This window comes from Mesitornis unicolor, unplaced genomic scaffold (assembly GCF_000695765.1).
Source record: "Mesitornis unicolor isolate BGI_N332 unplaced genomic scaffold, ASM69576v1 scaffold17222, whole genome shotgun sequence".
In the NCBI taxonomy this organism is placed as follows: domain Eukaryota; kingdom Metazoa; phylum Chordata; class Aves; order Mesitornithiformes; family Mesitornithidae; genus Mesitornis; species Mesitornis unicolor.
Window position 1 is genome coordinate 1 of NW_010171376.1, and position 16162 is coordinate 16162.

General features: G+C 46.0%; 1 protein-coding gene across 1 annotated transcript; it reads right to left on the reverse strand.

The window, feature by feature from the left end:
- Positions 1-6319: 6319 nt before the first annotated feature.
- Positions 6320-15511, reverse strand: LOC104537201 (WD repeat-containing protein 3-like; the record flags this gene model as incomplete). The annotated part of the gene is made up of 14 exons (XM_010180014.1): positions 6320-6576; positions 6881-6974; positions 7768-7896; positions 8387-8430; positions 8885-8932; positions 9486-9578; positions 10416-10481; positions 11160-11210; positions 12812-12946; positions 13063-13174; positions 13322-13422; positions 14082-14138; positions 14836-14971; positions 15426-15511. Coding segments are annotated over 14 exons (1314 nt in total), but the record flags the coding sequence as incomplete, so codon positions are not given.
- Between the last annotated feature and the right edge of the window lie 651 nt (positions 15512-16162).

The following is a 16162-nucleotide window of genomic DNA, read 5'->3' on the forward strand; positions in this document are numbered from 1 at the left end:
TCCCCTGGGGTACAGGAGAGCAGGCAGGGGCCTGTCTGAGTAGAATAGACCACCTGGGGCGTCTGTCTCTGGCAGTACTTCTCCTTATCTTTAGTTATTTGCATATCCTTGTATTGTTTGGTCCCTTGGAGCCATACAGACATCCTCCAACTTACTTTGTTTTACTTTCTGGCAATTTAATAGTGGTTTGATTGGGACTCAGGGCATATTATCTGTTGGGTGATTTCAAGGCTCAAGTCAGGTTTCTGTTCTTTGTGTGATGCGGCACTGCCCTGTTTTAGTCTTGGGCTTATTGGACACCTGAAGGCTGAGCTATCTATGCAGCTCCCCATGTGTCGCCTCTGCAGACGTAGGGCCTCAAGGCAATCCAAGGCTGAGTCACTCTTGCAACCCCCATGAGTCACCTGGTGCTCTGGACATTACCAAAACCTGTTTGAACTATGAGCCAGACAATCCTTACAGAGCTGAGAGCAGTAGTCCAGATTCAAGTTGTTCCAAAGTCTTATTTCCAGAATTCATTCCAGCCTTCACACGTGCTATTTTAGTTACATAAATGTACAGAAATTGTTCGATCCTTAACATGGTATCCCACCTGTGTTAACCAATGACATTTATGAGAGCCGCCCACAAGGATATCCCCAGGGTGGGGTGGCAGCAACGGTCCGAGCAGTTCCTACAAGCCCCAAGCCACGGTTGTGGATTACACTACCCCGAAAGCTTTCTAGTTAATTTAAGTACTGGATGCAGTGGTACCAGCCATAAAATAAAATACAGTTGTTTTACCTCCTCTTGGCTTCTGATCCATATCACCAACAAACTTCATGCAACTGAGAGCAAAGCTGTCACACATACATCACTGACATGACGACCTGAAAAGGGAAGCACTGGATAACATTAACCAAAGGACTTACTGCAAGGGATCTACAGATTACTACAGCTGCTCAGCAGAGTAGGGGCAATCACAGCAGAGCCTCCCCACTCCTGTCCCAAATCCTTCACTTAACTATCTCCAGATTAAAACAAGTCATTGAGCCTCCTGGCAGCAGCAATCTGGATTTATTGCAGTTCAGCCCTTATAAATCAGCCTCTCTAACACTCTTTACTTCCTAAAACCAAGTCTTTCCATTTCACACCAACAACAAGTCTAATAAGGGACTGGAATCTTACAGGTAGACAGGGCAACCTTAACATGACAAGTTCAAACACACACAACCCTTTGCACACATTGTTTCATACAGCACATTTCTGTAACCTTAGACAATCAGACTACAGGGACAATTGGTAAGTCTTCCCTACCAAAAATAAAGCCTCATTGGGAATTTCTCCTCAAACCACCAGCCCACATGTTTAACATTAGGCTGGTGTTTCATCTCACCCATTATCAACTCAGGTGCTCTACAATACAGTCGATGGTGACAGTTCATAAGCAGGAACCCCAAGGATGTTTATTCTCTGCTCAGCTGAAGAGTCCCCATTTGCCTCATATGTGTAACACTGGCAATCTTTTTCTTTCAACTTTAACATCTGTAGTCTGCCATGTTATCTAACAAGTCTGTGAAGAAATCCCAGCTGTATCTCATTTCTTCTCCTCCGGAAAAAGAGAAAAGCGACCACATCAGTCAGTTCTCAAAAAGAACTTTGCAGAGAGACATGCACCTCTGACTACTGCATCTGCTCTAGGACTGCCCAGAGTACATAAAACGTAGCATTTTTTTCCTGTTTAAATACCTTCTTACCTTTTCCAGTGTAGAATTTTACCCTCAGAGTAACGTGCAATTACAGTCTAGCAGAACAGCAAATTTAATGCCTTCCAGCTTAGGGGCTTACAACCTCAAGCTCAACAGTGAAGACAGTTTAGACAAACTTCTCTCGATTTGTGTTGAAATGGAAAAAAAGTATTCACCAAGTAAGTTCACATTTCAGTGAGACACCTCCCTGTCCCAGCAGTCCCAACAGAAATTCTGCTCAGTGTCATCTCCCAATAAAAGCTCTAAGTGGAGAGCAATTAACTACATGGTATTCTCCTCCCACGCAACTAATCCATCTAGTCAAAATTGCTGTTGTCATAGCAAATGTCCCTTCTATTCTAAGTCTTCTTCTGAATTGACTGAAAATTCCTACTGAAACTGGCTCCAGCTACCCCATGCTACTCAAGCAACTGTACCAAATGCCTCTTCAAACATTCCTCCCCATAGTATCTCCTGGGCTCAAAACCATATCCATCTCAAAAATATCAAAGAACTCCAGACGGGTTGGTTTAGTCTCACAAAACAAGAAACATGTGACACTCCTAGGTTAAGTCCTGTATTTGGTTAAACAGTTCTGTTCAACCGTCAAGAAAAGAAACAGTTAAGTCTTTACAGAGGCACTGTGACAACATTTTAAGTTCATATTGCTTTTCCCAGGTGGTTAGCACCAGAGCCAGTTATTTTCTCCACTTTCTCTATTTCTCAATAGAAACTTTCCTGCAATATTAGACTTGATCACAAATTTGCCACACCTCCTAGTAGAGCCCAACAAGCAAAAAGATCACGTGAAGCATCGTGTGAACAAACTTAGTCGTATCTCATTTGTATTTTCTTAGTTATTTAAAAAAAGCATCACAAAGATTCCCTTGAAGTACTAAGAATTAAATACTGCATAGGAAGCTGCCCAGGAAAGCCTTCAGTATTGCCAAGTAGACTGCTCATCTGAACTCGTGGTCATGATTTTTATACTACGCAATTTGTGGGGGGAAAAAACAAAACAAAACAAAACAAACAAACAAACAAAAAACCCCAAGCAAACTCTTAAATCTAGTTGAAGCCCACATGAAAACCCTTCCTCGTGTTGTCCCCTTCCAACAGCAAGAGCAGATCTGAGTTCTACTGGACTACCAGTCCATACCAATCACAGTGCTCGCACACTTCCAAAGAATCTGCAGTTACTGGGTTTGCTTCAACAACTGTATAATGGTAGAGCTGGGCTTTGGTTTGCTGTTTTTTTCTTTCTTGTTTTCTCTCCTCTTTCACTACAGGTCAGAGCCCTAGAAGAATAACATGAAGATGAACAATACTGAAATATGCGCATTTTAGTCCAACGTTACAGCAACATCCCAATGTAGACTTTTTCATTTATTTAATCAGATTAACATGAATAAATATTCTGTCTCCTATTAATGGGAAAGGTGGTCCAAAAGTTTCACAGCCTTCCAACATGGCTGGCTGACATGCAAACAGAGAAAGATTACTGTATTTCAACCAAAATGTTTGATACTCTGCACTTCAGAACAGTGCTGAATGGTTCCCAATTTATTTTGTTTTTAAAAGGGGTTAGGTTTCTGTAACCTGTGCTGAGGCACCTGAAATCTTTTTTAAGTACCAAGCATGCAGCAGATTTCCCTTAAGTCAACTGTGCTTCTTCAGGAAAGAGCTGCTGATCTGCTCTGGTGTTTTAATTGCTAAGTTTTTATTTGCTTTCACAATCAGGTTTAACTTTCTGTGTGTTCACCTACCTTCAATTAGTTGTAGGCACCAGATGGGCATTATGAGCACACAAAGTTGCACTAGACAGAGAGGGATTCTGCTTCTGTCCTCTTGTTCACTATCAGACATGATCACCTCCAAATGCTCATCTGCACACCTCTCTTCATAGTGGAAGATTGAGTCACACATAAATGGCCTCTTCCTGCCCCACTTTGTTCCTACTTACACAGTAGTCACTAAAAGAAACATCTCGGTCTCTTTGTGAGACTCTGTATTTGTATATCCAAGTGCAGATCTGCTTTCTTTTTATGAATTCATTTTCGATGAGGTGCTTTCCTGTGCTTCATCCTTTTTCCAGCATGTGACATCCTGAGAAATGGGGAATTTTCCTTGATACGTGCAGATGACCTGTTCTCTCAACACGTTACACAGTGATTGAGAATCTCATGATTTGGGATTAAATAGTAGCTTCCACCAGTGTGAAACACAGATGCCAGTTTTGGACTCTCCCATCCACACTGTTAAGCGAGACACATACTCTAACAATACATGTTTTAAGTTGGCCCCGTATCTGCAAGTGCTTTCCTGCTCAGGTTTGTAAATTCGGGGACTTTTACATAAGAAAGGGCAAGTTGTTGTACCCAAGGATATCAGAATTCTAGTATATCAGTAGGTTGTTGGCACAGGACAGGCCTCTTCCATTTAAAGCATACGCTAAGCTCCCTCATTAGCTGTCAGAGGACTGCATTGGTGTTTTCCACTGCCCCACCAGACATGACCATTTGTCCATCAGCTCTTTAAGTCAGATTTCATCTATTAACCAAGGCTGAAAGCCAGCTCAGGAAGGCACTGAAACAGATACCCAGCTGGGGACATTGTTCTGGGCACTGAGGCAAGCCACTGTTGCTAGGACAGATTGGTCACAAATGATACAAATCAGAAAAGCAGAGGGAAAGTTCAATGGGGAAGCCTGTATCAACACCTATGGAGAGAGGACAACCACTTTCCACCACCTCTAAGACCTTTTCTTCCAAGGTTTCTCCTTGAATCTGTGACAGCAAACAGAGACAAAGGAATCCCACCTCCTCCAACTTAGATCAAAGGAGACACCTGTCATCATCATGAGAAAACGGCTCTGCATCTCTAGTCACTCTTCTATACCATCTACATCGTTGCCATCAGTCCCTCAGTTCAGGTGCACCAGTGGCCACAGCTTTTCTCTGAGGCCTTCCAGAAGATCATCAAACAGCAGCTCATTACTTAGGTTCAATATTTATCTCCCTGGCGTTAAGGTAAACAGAGCACATCACATGGAGGCATGGGAGTCAGTCATCCTCTTTTGGTACCTGATTTTGGTATCTCTCTCCTCAGTCATCACTGCTGAAGGTGCACGAGCCACCTCTCCCTTTGTAGCACTGACAGGGCTGTCCCTGACAGCGGCTGACAGGGATACAAGATTACCAACACAATTCATCATCCTACAGTGCCTCCTCTCCCTCTGACTGCTGTAATCCCTCTTATGAGGGTCTCCTTTGGGAGGAGTAAAAGAGTAAGATGAAGTAGGACAGGATAGGATAGAGACATGTTTGAGTGGAGCTGTTTGATCACAAGTTTCATCCCCATATGGACAAATATAAAATTAAAGAGGCATCCAGAAACAACTGGCAGAGCTGTATGAAGACTGCTATTTCCATAAAGAGCCTGAGACCCATCTCGTGGAACTGGAGCATGAAGTGCTGCTGTAAATTACCAGACTCTGAAGAAGCAAGTGAACCATCAGGCCCCTGATAAAGTTATTTACTAGCAACAGGCAGAGGTGTGGTTACTACACCTGAGGTGCTGCCAAAAGACTGACAAACTGAACTGTTTGCCTTGTGCATATTGCTAGTAATAGAGAGCCAAAGTCAAAGACTGTAGTCAGTAACAACTAGGATGCAATTAAACACTCATGTGAAACTCAAGTTAGAAGTCCAGCTTTGAGTACCAGAGTCAGACCTGTAAGTCCAACAGTCAGCAAAGTACCCAGAAGTAGCCCCCACCACATCCACCAAACCTGTGATTACTGGTTAAAAGAACATGTACTACAAACTAGTAACTTACCAACAGCAGGAAAGACTTGCTCACTTTATCCTACCCCAATGCCCCTGCTATGAAATCATTATCAGATACAGGACAAGTACATCATCAACAATTCAGTGCAGGTACAATGCAAACAACCCATGCTCCTCATGTTCAGTCTGCCAACACAACCCTGGATGGTAGCCCCTTCATTTGGTCCCACAGATTTTATTCTCTAGAAAAAAATCCTTTGAGAACTGACACAAGGGCAGGGCAGTTGAGGTTTTACTAGAGAAATATCAGGACAAAACTCCATTAACAAAGTAGTCTCATAAAGCATTTATTAACAGAGTGCAGCCATGTGTTTCCCTGTCCCACTAAAAACCAAGTGGCCATAGACCACATTGTCACACTTTGGCACAAGTCACACAGAGCTTTGCCCAGAGGCTCTAAGCACTGCCACAAACCACCAGCAGGTGTCAAAACAGCGTCAAGTCTTGCCAGCTGCCTTCCTCGGACAAGGCATGGTCCCACGAGCAGTCCATGTGCTGGATTCTCTCCATGCAGTTAAAATACTGCCAGAAAGAACTGACCTCTTGAGCAGGAGAAATCAACTCCATTTCTAATGGGCATTCTGCTAGAGGAAAACCTCACACAGCCACCTCAGAAATAGTTAAAATGCATGCATTTGCAGCAGACTACAGAGTTCATCTCCGAGACCACCATTCTGAATTGAAGTTACATGCTGGCTTACACCACACAGGGAGGGGACAGACTTTGTCCCAGACACCAAACATCATCACAGATGTTCAGCCGCAAGCTGAACACTTCTGTGGCCAGCACTGAGGTTACATGACCCCATCCAGGTGCTCTGCGTCTTGGGCTGCAAATGCTAGAGCACTGCAAGAATCATCTTCTCTTTCTCTTTCTTCTTTCTCTTCCTCCTCTTCTCCTCAAAACGGTCAGTAGCATCAGAAAAAAATGTCACCTCATCCTTGGCCTCAATCTCCCTCTTCAGGTACTGGAGCCCTGCCATGTTGAATCCCAGCACATCCTGTAGAGACAGACGAGCACCACACTGTTGGGCAGATCTCAGGCTTGTTAGGGGGCAGAGCCCACATACATCAAAGAAAATCAAGAGTAAATGAGGGAGGAAGCATGAGCACAGGCTCTTCACTGGGTAGTCTCACATGAAGAAGAACATAAAGAAAAGACAGCCTATTTCCACAGGAGGAAGGTAAAATGGGCTCAGACCCCCAAACAACTTTCCCACTGGACACCAGAGACAACACACGCTCCCAGGCATTGGCTCATCCTGGTATTCCAGATCCTGGAAAAAGGGTGGCTGCAACACTCACCCGGGCCTCACTGACTCTGGAGATGGTGGTTTTCTTCAGATTTTCTATCACTGTCACCAGCATGTGGTTGCTTGTGATCTGCCCAAAATGTATCCTGGGAACAAAGCAGGCAGAGATACATTGCAGCATTGTTCTTAGAAACATCAGACAGCCCCTCTCCTGAGCCTCTGTATGTTCTGGACATGGGATTTTTCTCAAATGAGGCCTCCCTAGACCAGCATTATATACCAGACATGGGCAGATCTATCTATTCTCTGAAGCTTCTCTTTACCATAAAGTGGTTCAAGGGGAAGATCTCTCTGGGAAACTCTCTAAGGGCATGGGCTCTACAATGACTGTGCCAGTGAACAGTGCCATTTCAGCCTCGATGCAGAGTCTTTCATACCAGTGAAATTTGGGGGACCAAGACCAGCAACTCAGTTTGGGCATGTCAACATTCTGCATCCGATCAGTCCCTTCCCACACCATTCACTGTGGGCTGCAGTGATTCCTTATCTCCTGCAGAGACCACATCTTTATTCCCAAGGACACTTCTCAAGAGCTTCAGACCCAGAGACATATAAGAAGGCCCAAATTTTCCCTTCACTCTTAGGCTACATGTGTTCACAGCAAGAAGCGTCAAATCTGTAGCTCCAGGAGATGGGTTGTACTCCCCAGCTCTGTGCTGGCCCTAAGCACTCTCACAGCACAGGAGCAAGGAGTACCTCTCCGTTCACGTAACTGGCACAAACTGAGTTCATAACATGCCCTATCACAAGGGGCCCAGAGGAACCAGCAGGCCCACCACTGACCAGAGCCCTGTTAGGGCTTCCTTGTGTCCAGGTTCTGGATAACAATAACAGCTGATCTAAGACTACCAGATCTGTCTGGGCAGATGGAAGACTCACTTGAGCAGGAAGAGGAGAGCTCGGCACAGGAGCTCGACTTCCAAACCCAGGTGAATATATTCATTGAAGAGTTTGAGCACGTCAGGGACATAGGAGAAGGGCAGCACCAGGAGAGACTCTTCCAGTTCACTGAGGAAAAAGCCAAGGGACAGAAGCATTAGTCTCACTCACTGCACTGCTACAGGTGAGCAGAAATCACTTTCAGATAGGAAGGTTCTGATACAAAAGCTGTACTAAACATTCATCACTGCTGGTCTGTGACTGCCCACAAAGCACAGTGCATCTGCACAGACTACAGCCCAGACCAGCAGAAATCTTCTGGCACAGGGAGCAGGCACACAATCTTCCTTCCTCAGCAGCCCCAAGCCACCCTTCACATCCATGTGCATCTCCAAGTAGCCAACTCACATACAGAAATTTCATCCAACACTCCCCACAGAAGGGACAATTTCCATTCCTCAATTCCATGCACACTCCAAGAGGCTACCAGGACTCCAGACTCTCTAGCACTGGCCATACTCAGCACAAGAGACCATTCCAGGACCTCAGCCAGTCCCTGGGCTCAGAAATCCAATACATAGTCACAAGCCTGTTCAGCAATAAGGCTCTTGGGACTCACCTCGACTTGACTTTCTTGAAAACTTCTAGCACATACGCAGAAGGCTGTAACAGAGGAAAGACACCAGCTCTGCATATGAAGGAACATTCCAGGACAAACATGTGCCTTAAAGTCCACTAAAAATGCCTAATCACGTCCTGTGATATGGACAGATTGAGCTGAACACAACAGAGGAAACCCCTCCAGCTTCAATCAGCTGCCAGTCTTAGAAGTTTCTCCCTCCCCAAAACATAAACCCAGCCAGTTATGCTTAACATAACCCTAACGAGGTTTAACTTTTCTAACACATATGTAAGATATATTAAAAAAATATCCAACAACAATCAAAAAACCCAAACTGTGTTCACTTTGCAGAAGCGCCGAATTTTCATTTCAAGTCGAACCAAGTAGTCTTCCTTCCCCACAGAGCAACCCAGGGTTTTGGCTCAGCCAGCAAATCAACCAGCCCCATTCCAGTTGAGAATGGCCCATAGCCCGTGGCCTGGACATTCCACTTACTGTAATATTTCCATAGGCACGGAGGATGGGATTGACAGGAAAGGGAACCTGGAGACACAGAATGGGTTAAAATGAGGCAGGTGTGCATGTGTGAATGCACATTCAGAGAGAAAACTTCAACCCACAGTAGAAGGGAGCTTTTATTAAGTGTCTTCCTGCAATTCCCACACTTCTACCTTCACCAGAACATCGCTGAAGGCCTCATTTGCAGCTACCAGACAATCTCATTCTAAGACTTATATGACTAACTCAAACATGTAGGTATTTTCTTCCACTTCTTAATGGTCACTGTTCCCACTTATATCACAGCCACTTATTTAGCAATAAAGGCAAAGAACAGGCTTTCGGATGACTTTGCAGCAGCATGCTCTCCCAGGGACAAAACTTACATCCTACTGTGACTTTAAACATAAAGATCATTGGAAAGCACAGACCATTAACCATGCCCCAGAGCACAATGTCATTTTGTTCTCCAAAAGATATCAGCAAATCTCTGCCATTTCCAGCTGCCCTGATTTTATCTGCACACTGAGCCTTTCTACCTGGCCTGGAAGGACACATCAAACACAGCTTTGGAGTGGTACATTCCTCAGTCTTTTACCTCTTTTCCTGCAGCTTTGCATATGGTCTTGTGTTCCTTTAGTTTTGCCATCTCCTCTCTGTACAGCTCGATAGCTTCCATGATCCGCTCAGCCTGTGCAGCACAAGAATGGCACATCAGTGACATTAGACAAGCCAAAACAAAGCAATGATCAAGTCCAAGTGGACAAACAGAGGTAGAAACAGAGGAGCTGACATAGAGCATCACAGGACATGTCCCTCAGAAAGGTAACCTCTACTCCAAACTGCACCGCTACCCTGAGCACATCAGTCGCATCCTAAAAATGTGAAACATTCCCCCTAGCGCCCCAGGTGCCCTCTGCTGCGGTTTCAGTTGTTGCCTTGACATTGAACTCCATCACCCTCAAGCAGTACCTCTCTGAGGCACAAGTCAGGGTCAGGTCATTTGACTATTCAGATTAAGGATTTGCTCTGTAATTGCAAGAGCACCAGACTGTTGAAATCTGCAGCCATAAAATCACCTATCCCACACCTTCCTGGTACATCTTGTGCCTCAGGCACTGCAACACACTTCCACCTTCCACAGATGACCACAGGACTGGGTAGCCCTTCAGGGAGAGGCCTGATGCCAAGAGAACATCCTAGCTGCCCTTTGCTCCTTTGGGCTGCAAACCCCAAAAGGCAAGAGCAGCCCTGTCTGTCCCACACATCACAGGCAGAGTGCACTGCAGGAACCTCACACCTTGTTCCCTGGAGACATCTTGGAGGAGATAATTCCTGGTGCATGACTCTCCAGACCCCTCCCCGTTGGCCACTGAGCAGGACAGACTGCTCTTGCAGGCAGAGACAATCTGCCCTTGTGTGACAGCACAGGTTACTGCTGTTCAAAGTGATGCTCTGTCTCTGTGGCAGCCCCCTCCCCTGAGAGGTTAAGGCACAAAGCCATGCTGGTGGACCCACACAATCTTACCGCTTTGATGGTTTCAATAGTCTTCTTTCCTGCCAGCCCCGTCTCTCCTTGTGTCTCTCCAGCCACCTAAAAAAGTACAGAGTTTGCAGTTCCCTCCTTCCACAGCTGAGCAGCCAATACACGTAGGCATCCCCTGCATCTTGACACAGTCCATACTAAGAAAAACATCAGCCCCATTCCCTAAACTGTTCTTTTATTTGAAGAAATACAGAATTTCCCAAGTGCACAGCTCTTCCTCAGGATCAGAGGCACTATGCTAATGCTGAGCTCTGGGAGGCACCTAAACACAGCTTCTGTTCTGCCAACAGAGGCCGAGTGATCGGATGAGTGTCAACACAATCAGCAACACAACCCAAGCACCTGAGCAAGAGGAATCAGGCTTCCCCACCAATCCTGCACTACATGGACCTGACAGCAGCTGCCAGGAGGCAGGCCAGCCTTGGTACAGAGCTGGTGCGGACATGAACTGGGCAAATAGGAAGGGCAACAGCACAGCATGTTTACAGTGTCCACAGTGTAGCAGTTTGGCCAGCTCCACACACCATGCTGCAGTTTTCTGTAGGAAGAACCACAGTCAACTGCATCATGGGGCAACCACAGCTTCGGCAGCACCTTTTCCCCTGCACTTCCTCAAAGCAAGAAAATTATCAGTCCCCTCTGACACCTCTTCTAGGCCTCTTACAGAAACAGTTATTCCAGACTTTGCACAGTCAGACAGAGACACGCTCAGATGGTGCAACTCACCACTGGTTGCTCTTCCTTCGCCACACTCTCTTCATATTCAGCTTCTCGTTGCTACAGTGGATGAAAAGACAACATAATAACACAGGTGAGCAGGCAGCAAGCAAGGAAACAAGTCCCGTCCAGACTGGTTGAGCAAGGGAGCCTGCAGCTTTGTGCAGCCCATTGCAAAACCAGGACAAATCAGCAGAGATCAATAATGCCAGAACAAAATGCCCTCTTGTCCCTGGTCCCAGTCTCACAGGGAACCCTAGAATCAAGGTTTCTGCTCCAGATGCAGGAAGAGCCCTTAGAGAGCCCACAAAGCTGAGACAGAGACAACAGCAATTCAGCACCAGACCTTCCACCTGGCACACAGCACAGAAGAAACAAGCCTAGAAAAGTCCCAGGGTCATCCTGGCCTGCAAAAGGAAAGCATTTCTCACATGAACAGGGCCTCATCAGTGTGTAATTCACTACTGGTGTATTCATGCCCACTTTGTTACTCAAACTTCACCCAAAACACACTTTTCTGGCATCTGGAAAAAGGAGCTGTCTCTGTCTCTCCTTTTACCATCACCATTCCTAGCACACCAACCACTGGGCATTGAGATGCTGCCTATGGGTCACCTCAGCTCTCTGCAAACAGGCTGGGAACAAAAAAAACCAGAAAACCCACAAAAAAAAACCCACCAAACAAAACCAAAACAACTCCAAAACAAACAAACCAACCAACCAAAACCACGTTTATTACAGGTTTCTCACCCACTTCTTGTGCACATGTTTCTACATCACTCTCCCACTGTGATTTGAGAACCGCTTTAAGAAGGGGAGAGGCAGACAGAGTCCTCAGAGGAATGCAGTGGAAAGACAAGAGTTACAAACTCTTCCAAGGGAATTTCCAATTGGGTATGTGAAACAAATGCATCCACCAACCCCAATGGTGGCTCAGCACTGGAACAGCACTGGAAAATCTCCTTTCTTGGAGATGCTCATGTATAAAGACAAGTCTCTAAGCAGTTTGATACAGCTTTAAGGTTACCCTGCAGTGAGCAGGGGGTTGGACTAGAGACCCACAGAGTTTCCTTCCTATTGAAGTCATTCTGTGAGCCTACATACTTAAATGGAGTAGAAGGGGCTTCTTCCAGCAGCCCTGAGCTCTGGGGCCTGCTACTGAGATAGAATGGACCTCTCCTGGTTGGAAAAGGACAAATCAAGACAAACAGCATCTAACAGGAGCAGTGCTCTCTATCACTCCACAACAGCCACCTCCTGAACTGCCTCCAAAGAACACTTGAGTTGAAAGGAGGACAAGAGAATAAGAGAAGGCAAAAAACTGTAGGCAACAGATCTGTAGAAAACCCCAGCTATAGAGAAAAGTCTGGAAGGAAAAGAAGCAAAGCAGAGAGCAAGTTTGCCAGGCATCTGCAATGTAGTACAGACAGGCAAGCACCTGCAACATCTCCAGTGCTATCTCTAGACAGCTCAGGGCAACAGTCCCATCGTGCAAAAGACTCCAGTCAAGCCTGGACAACTCAACACCAGGCTGCGGTCAGTACTGAGCAAGTCTTGCCAAGTGTGGAGCCAAACTCTTCCTCAGTGAAAAATGAGGAATCTGCCTGCTGGGTAGAAAACAGGTCTGAAAGTTGTCTTGGAAGTAAGGATGCAATTCTCACCATCTCCCTCTCCTCTTCCAAAATAAGTGGCTCCCTCGTTCTTTCCCAGAGGCGCAGGGACTTGTCATGGGATGCTGACACCATGTAGTCTCCACTGGGGCTGAGTGCCAAACACCACACCTCCTGGTGATGTCCCTGCATGGTAGACAGAAGAGGTAAGATGTGAACACCACCCAGCTCCCAGCCCCAGAGGAAAGTGCTGCTCATGCAGGGATAATGCTTCTCTTTTAACAGTCTCCAAAACTTCCTACCTCCAGTGTCTGGATGTGCTCAAATTTATCTGCATCCCACTGCTTAATCTTGCTGTCCTTCCCAGCTGTGAAGAAGAGATGGGATTTCGCCACAAACTGCAGATACATCACACTGGAAGGGAAAAAGGCTCAAATTCACCCACTTAGGCACCTTGCAGATCTCCCCCACTCTATGTTGGACAAAAGGGTTATTGCTGGATCACAACTCCTTGTTGATAAGACAGCCCACAGCCCAGAGGTGCTGTAGGATTTGGCTGACCTGTCATCATGGGCGAAGAGAGAGCGGTGACAGTCCCCAAAATCCAAGCCCCAAATCTTCACATTTCTGTCAGCAGAGCCAGTCGCAATTAGAGTCCCATCCTACAGAGCAACAAAGAGAGAGGAGGGGGGGGGTAGAACTGCGGCTGAACCAGTGACTAAGCAGTGCTGAGCAGGCCGATACCTGGCTCCTGAAACATGCCCTCCTGATCCCTCCACCTCCTCTCGCCAGGGTGACCCACGCCTGTGGTACTGGCACAGCTCACTGACAGCACCCTGGCTCTTTTCTGAACTTCTGTGGTATTTAAGACCTTAGCTATATCTTGACATCTTTGGCTTCCAATGAGCCTTATTCCAAGGACACTCCAGAGCAAGATGGAGCCCAAGAAAGAACAGCATTGGTGGCTGCTCCACCTCAGCAGCTGCTCTCTGCTCCAACTAACAAAGAATTCAGGCTCCTCTCACACACTTAGGAACTTTAGCAGAGAGCAGGCTACACCTCTTAAGCTGAGTGCAGGGAGCCACCACAGCATTTTGATTTCCACTTGCTCACAAAACACCATGGTCAGTCCTGTCATGATCCCAGTGACCACAGGACTGCAGGATAAGGAGGGGCTTACTGTGTCCTATCAAGAAACTGCTAAGTCAGGAGCAAAAGGATGACAAGAAAGCATTATCCTAGAGGCCTTGCTGGCAGCAGAGGTTCCTGCAGTCAACAACATCACCACAGTCCCACTTAACACAGTTCTAATGGTACTTACATAGGAGATGTCCATACACAGCACTGGCAGTTTGTGTCCATACAGAGAGAGGAAAAACTGAAGCAGAAGAAAGGTCACAGTTAAACATGCTGGGTAAAGATGTGGAAAAATCTCAAGCTCCAGGTTAGTTCTGCTCTGCCTTTGAAGCTCTGTTTTTCTAGTGCTGCCCCACTTTCATTCTTGCCCTGAACACTGTTAGCAGCAGGGGGCATGATGGCAGAACTGAGAAGGGTGGAAGCACCCGACCAAGCTGAGCTAATTCTGGTGCTAATCACCACTGCCCGTGGAGTTTCTCTGTTTCTCTTTGTCTATCTGTCAGTGCTGGTCTGTCTTGTGTCATTCCTGAACATTCACGGGCTAATATACAACTCACAAAACCATCATGCACTGCTCACAAGGAAGATCCTCCTCTGCCAGGCTTTGCCTCTGCTATGCCCTATTTAATGCCACACATGACACGTCCATCCCCACCCTTACAGTGCACTGCAGCTCTGGAGTACCACCATGCCCACAGAGTTTAGAGTTAACCTTGCCACCTGCAGGTTCACAACCCTTTCCAGATGAAAAATGGATTGTCTTCACAGTGTGGGCCAGCCATGGTTCTGTGACATTCGCTAGCCAATGGGCACCTAAAGTGGGATGCATGGTCTCTCTAGTGTCCCGTAATAAAGAGACACTCTTCCTATGTATTCCTGATTTTTCAGGCTAGTTACATCACTCTCTGCACAGCCTCTGAGCCTACTTGGTCACGCACCTTGAGTGTGTCAACGTAGAAAATCTTCACAGTGCAATCCAGTAAGGAGACAGCCAGCAGTTTCTGGTTGGGGCTGTACCGCACACAGAGAACATCTTCATCCAGCTGCAAAACACGCACATGTTTCATGGAAAGCCTGGCAAGAAGAAGAAGAAAAAGCCAACTGTTATCCAAAACAAACAAGTTGGGAAGAGCCATGAATACAACTCCCACATTCCACTCTGGGAAAGTAGGTTAATTTTAACACCTAGCATCTCATTCCTCATTACAACTTCAATAGACAAGACTGGAAATAAGCACAGTACTGCAGGCTGATAAACTTCACTACTAAATTTCCTGCTTAATAATCTGGAGACCCATCCCTTGATTAAACGCTAAACTCACACACAAGCAAGAGACCAGAATGTGGCAAGTGCCCTTTTCCAGCTAAGCTGAGACCGTCAGAAAACAGCACTGAGCTCACACTCTTTGCCATGTGTTCCACATACGTGTCACGGGCACTTCTTACAGTACACAGCAAAGGTCAAAGCATTCATCAATGACAATGGATACTGCAGCTGAAAATAGTCTAGAAAGGTTTATTTTCTCACCTTTTCTGAACACTGCTGTCATCCTTCACAAGCTCAAACTCCCAGAACTTGACACGTTTATCAGCACCTCCAGTCACAAAGCCACGCTGCAGGGAAAAACAAAAAATTACTGTGAAACCAGTTTTGCTGTAACCCAGAGAAATTCTGCAGCAAGGAATTCTCAACACACAAAGAGGTTTTTGAAATGTCCCCCGTTCCTACAGTATTAATGATTAAGTGGACACCACTAGGAGTACTTGCTGTGGTTGGAGCATGCATTACTCGTTGGCTGAGCAACAACAGTTTCAAAAGCTCTGGCAAAGACTGCAAATGTAAATCAAGACATGGGCTGAAGCTTTGGGACTTGTCCTGGTTTACTGGGACAGAATTTGAAAGACAGGATTTTTGCTGAGGCAAACTGCAACTCTGTAAGGACTACAACACTGTTTCATGGGAACAAAGTGATAAGACACTTGGTTATAGCTTTTCAGCTAATACTGCTAAGTGATGATCAAGGTCTTCAGCAGTCTTGAAACAAACAGGTAGAGAGGCTGGGAGAAGCAGAAATCCAAAGGAGTTCATCCCAAGCTGACCAATTTGCATTATTCCATACCACAAATGTCACATTCACTATGAATTGCGGAGTTTGCTGGGGACAGCCTTTATTCGTTTCCTTATTCCACAGCTGACATCTCAAGAGGGACTTGTCTACTGTCCTACCCCCGAGGCCTACTCCTTCACAATACTAGCCAAGCATA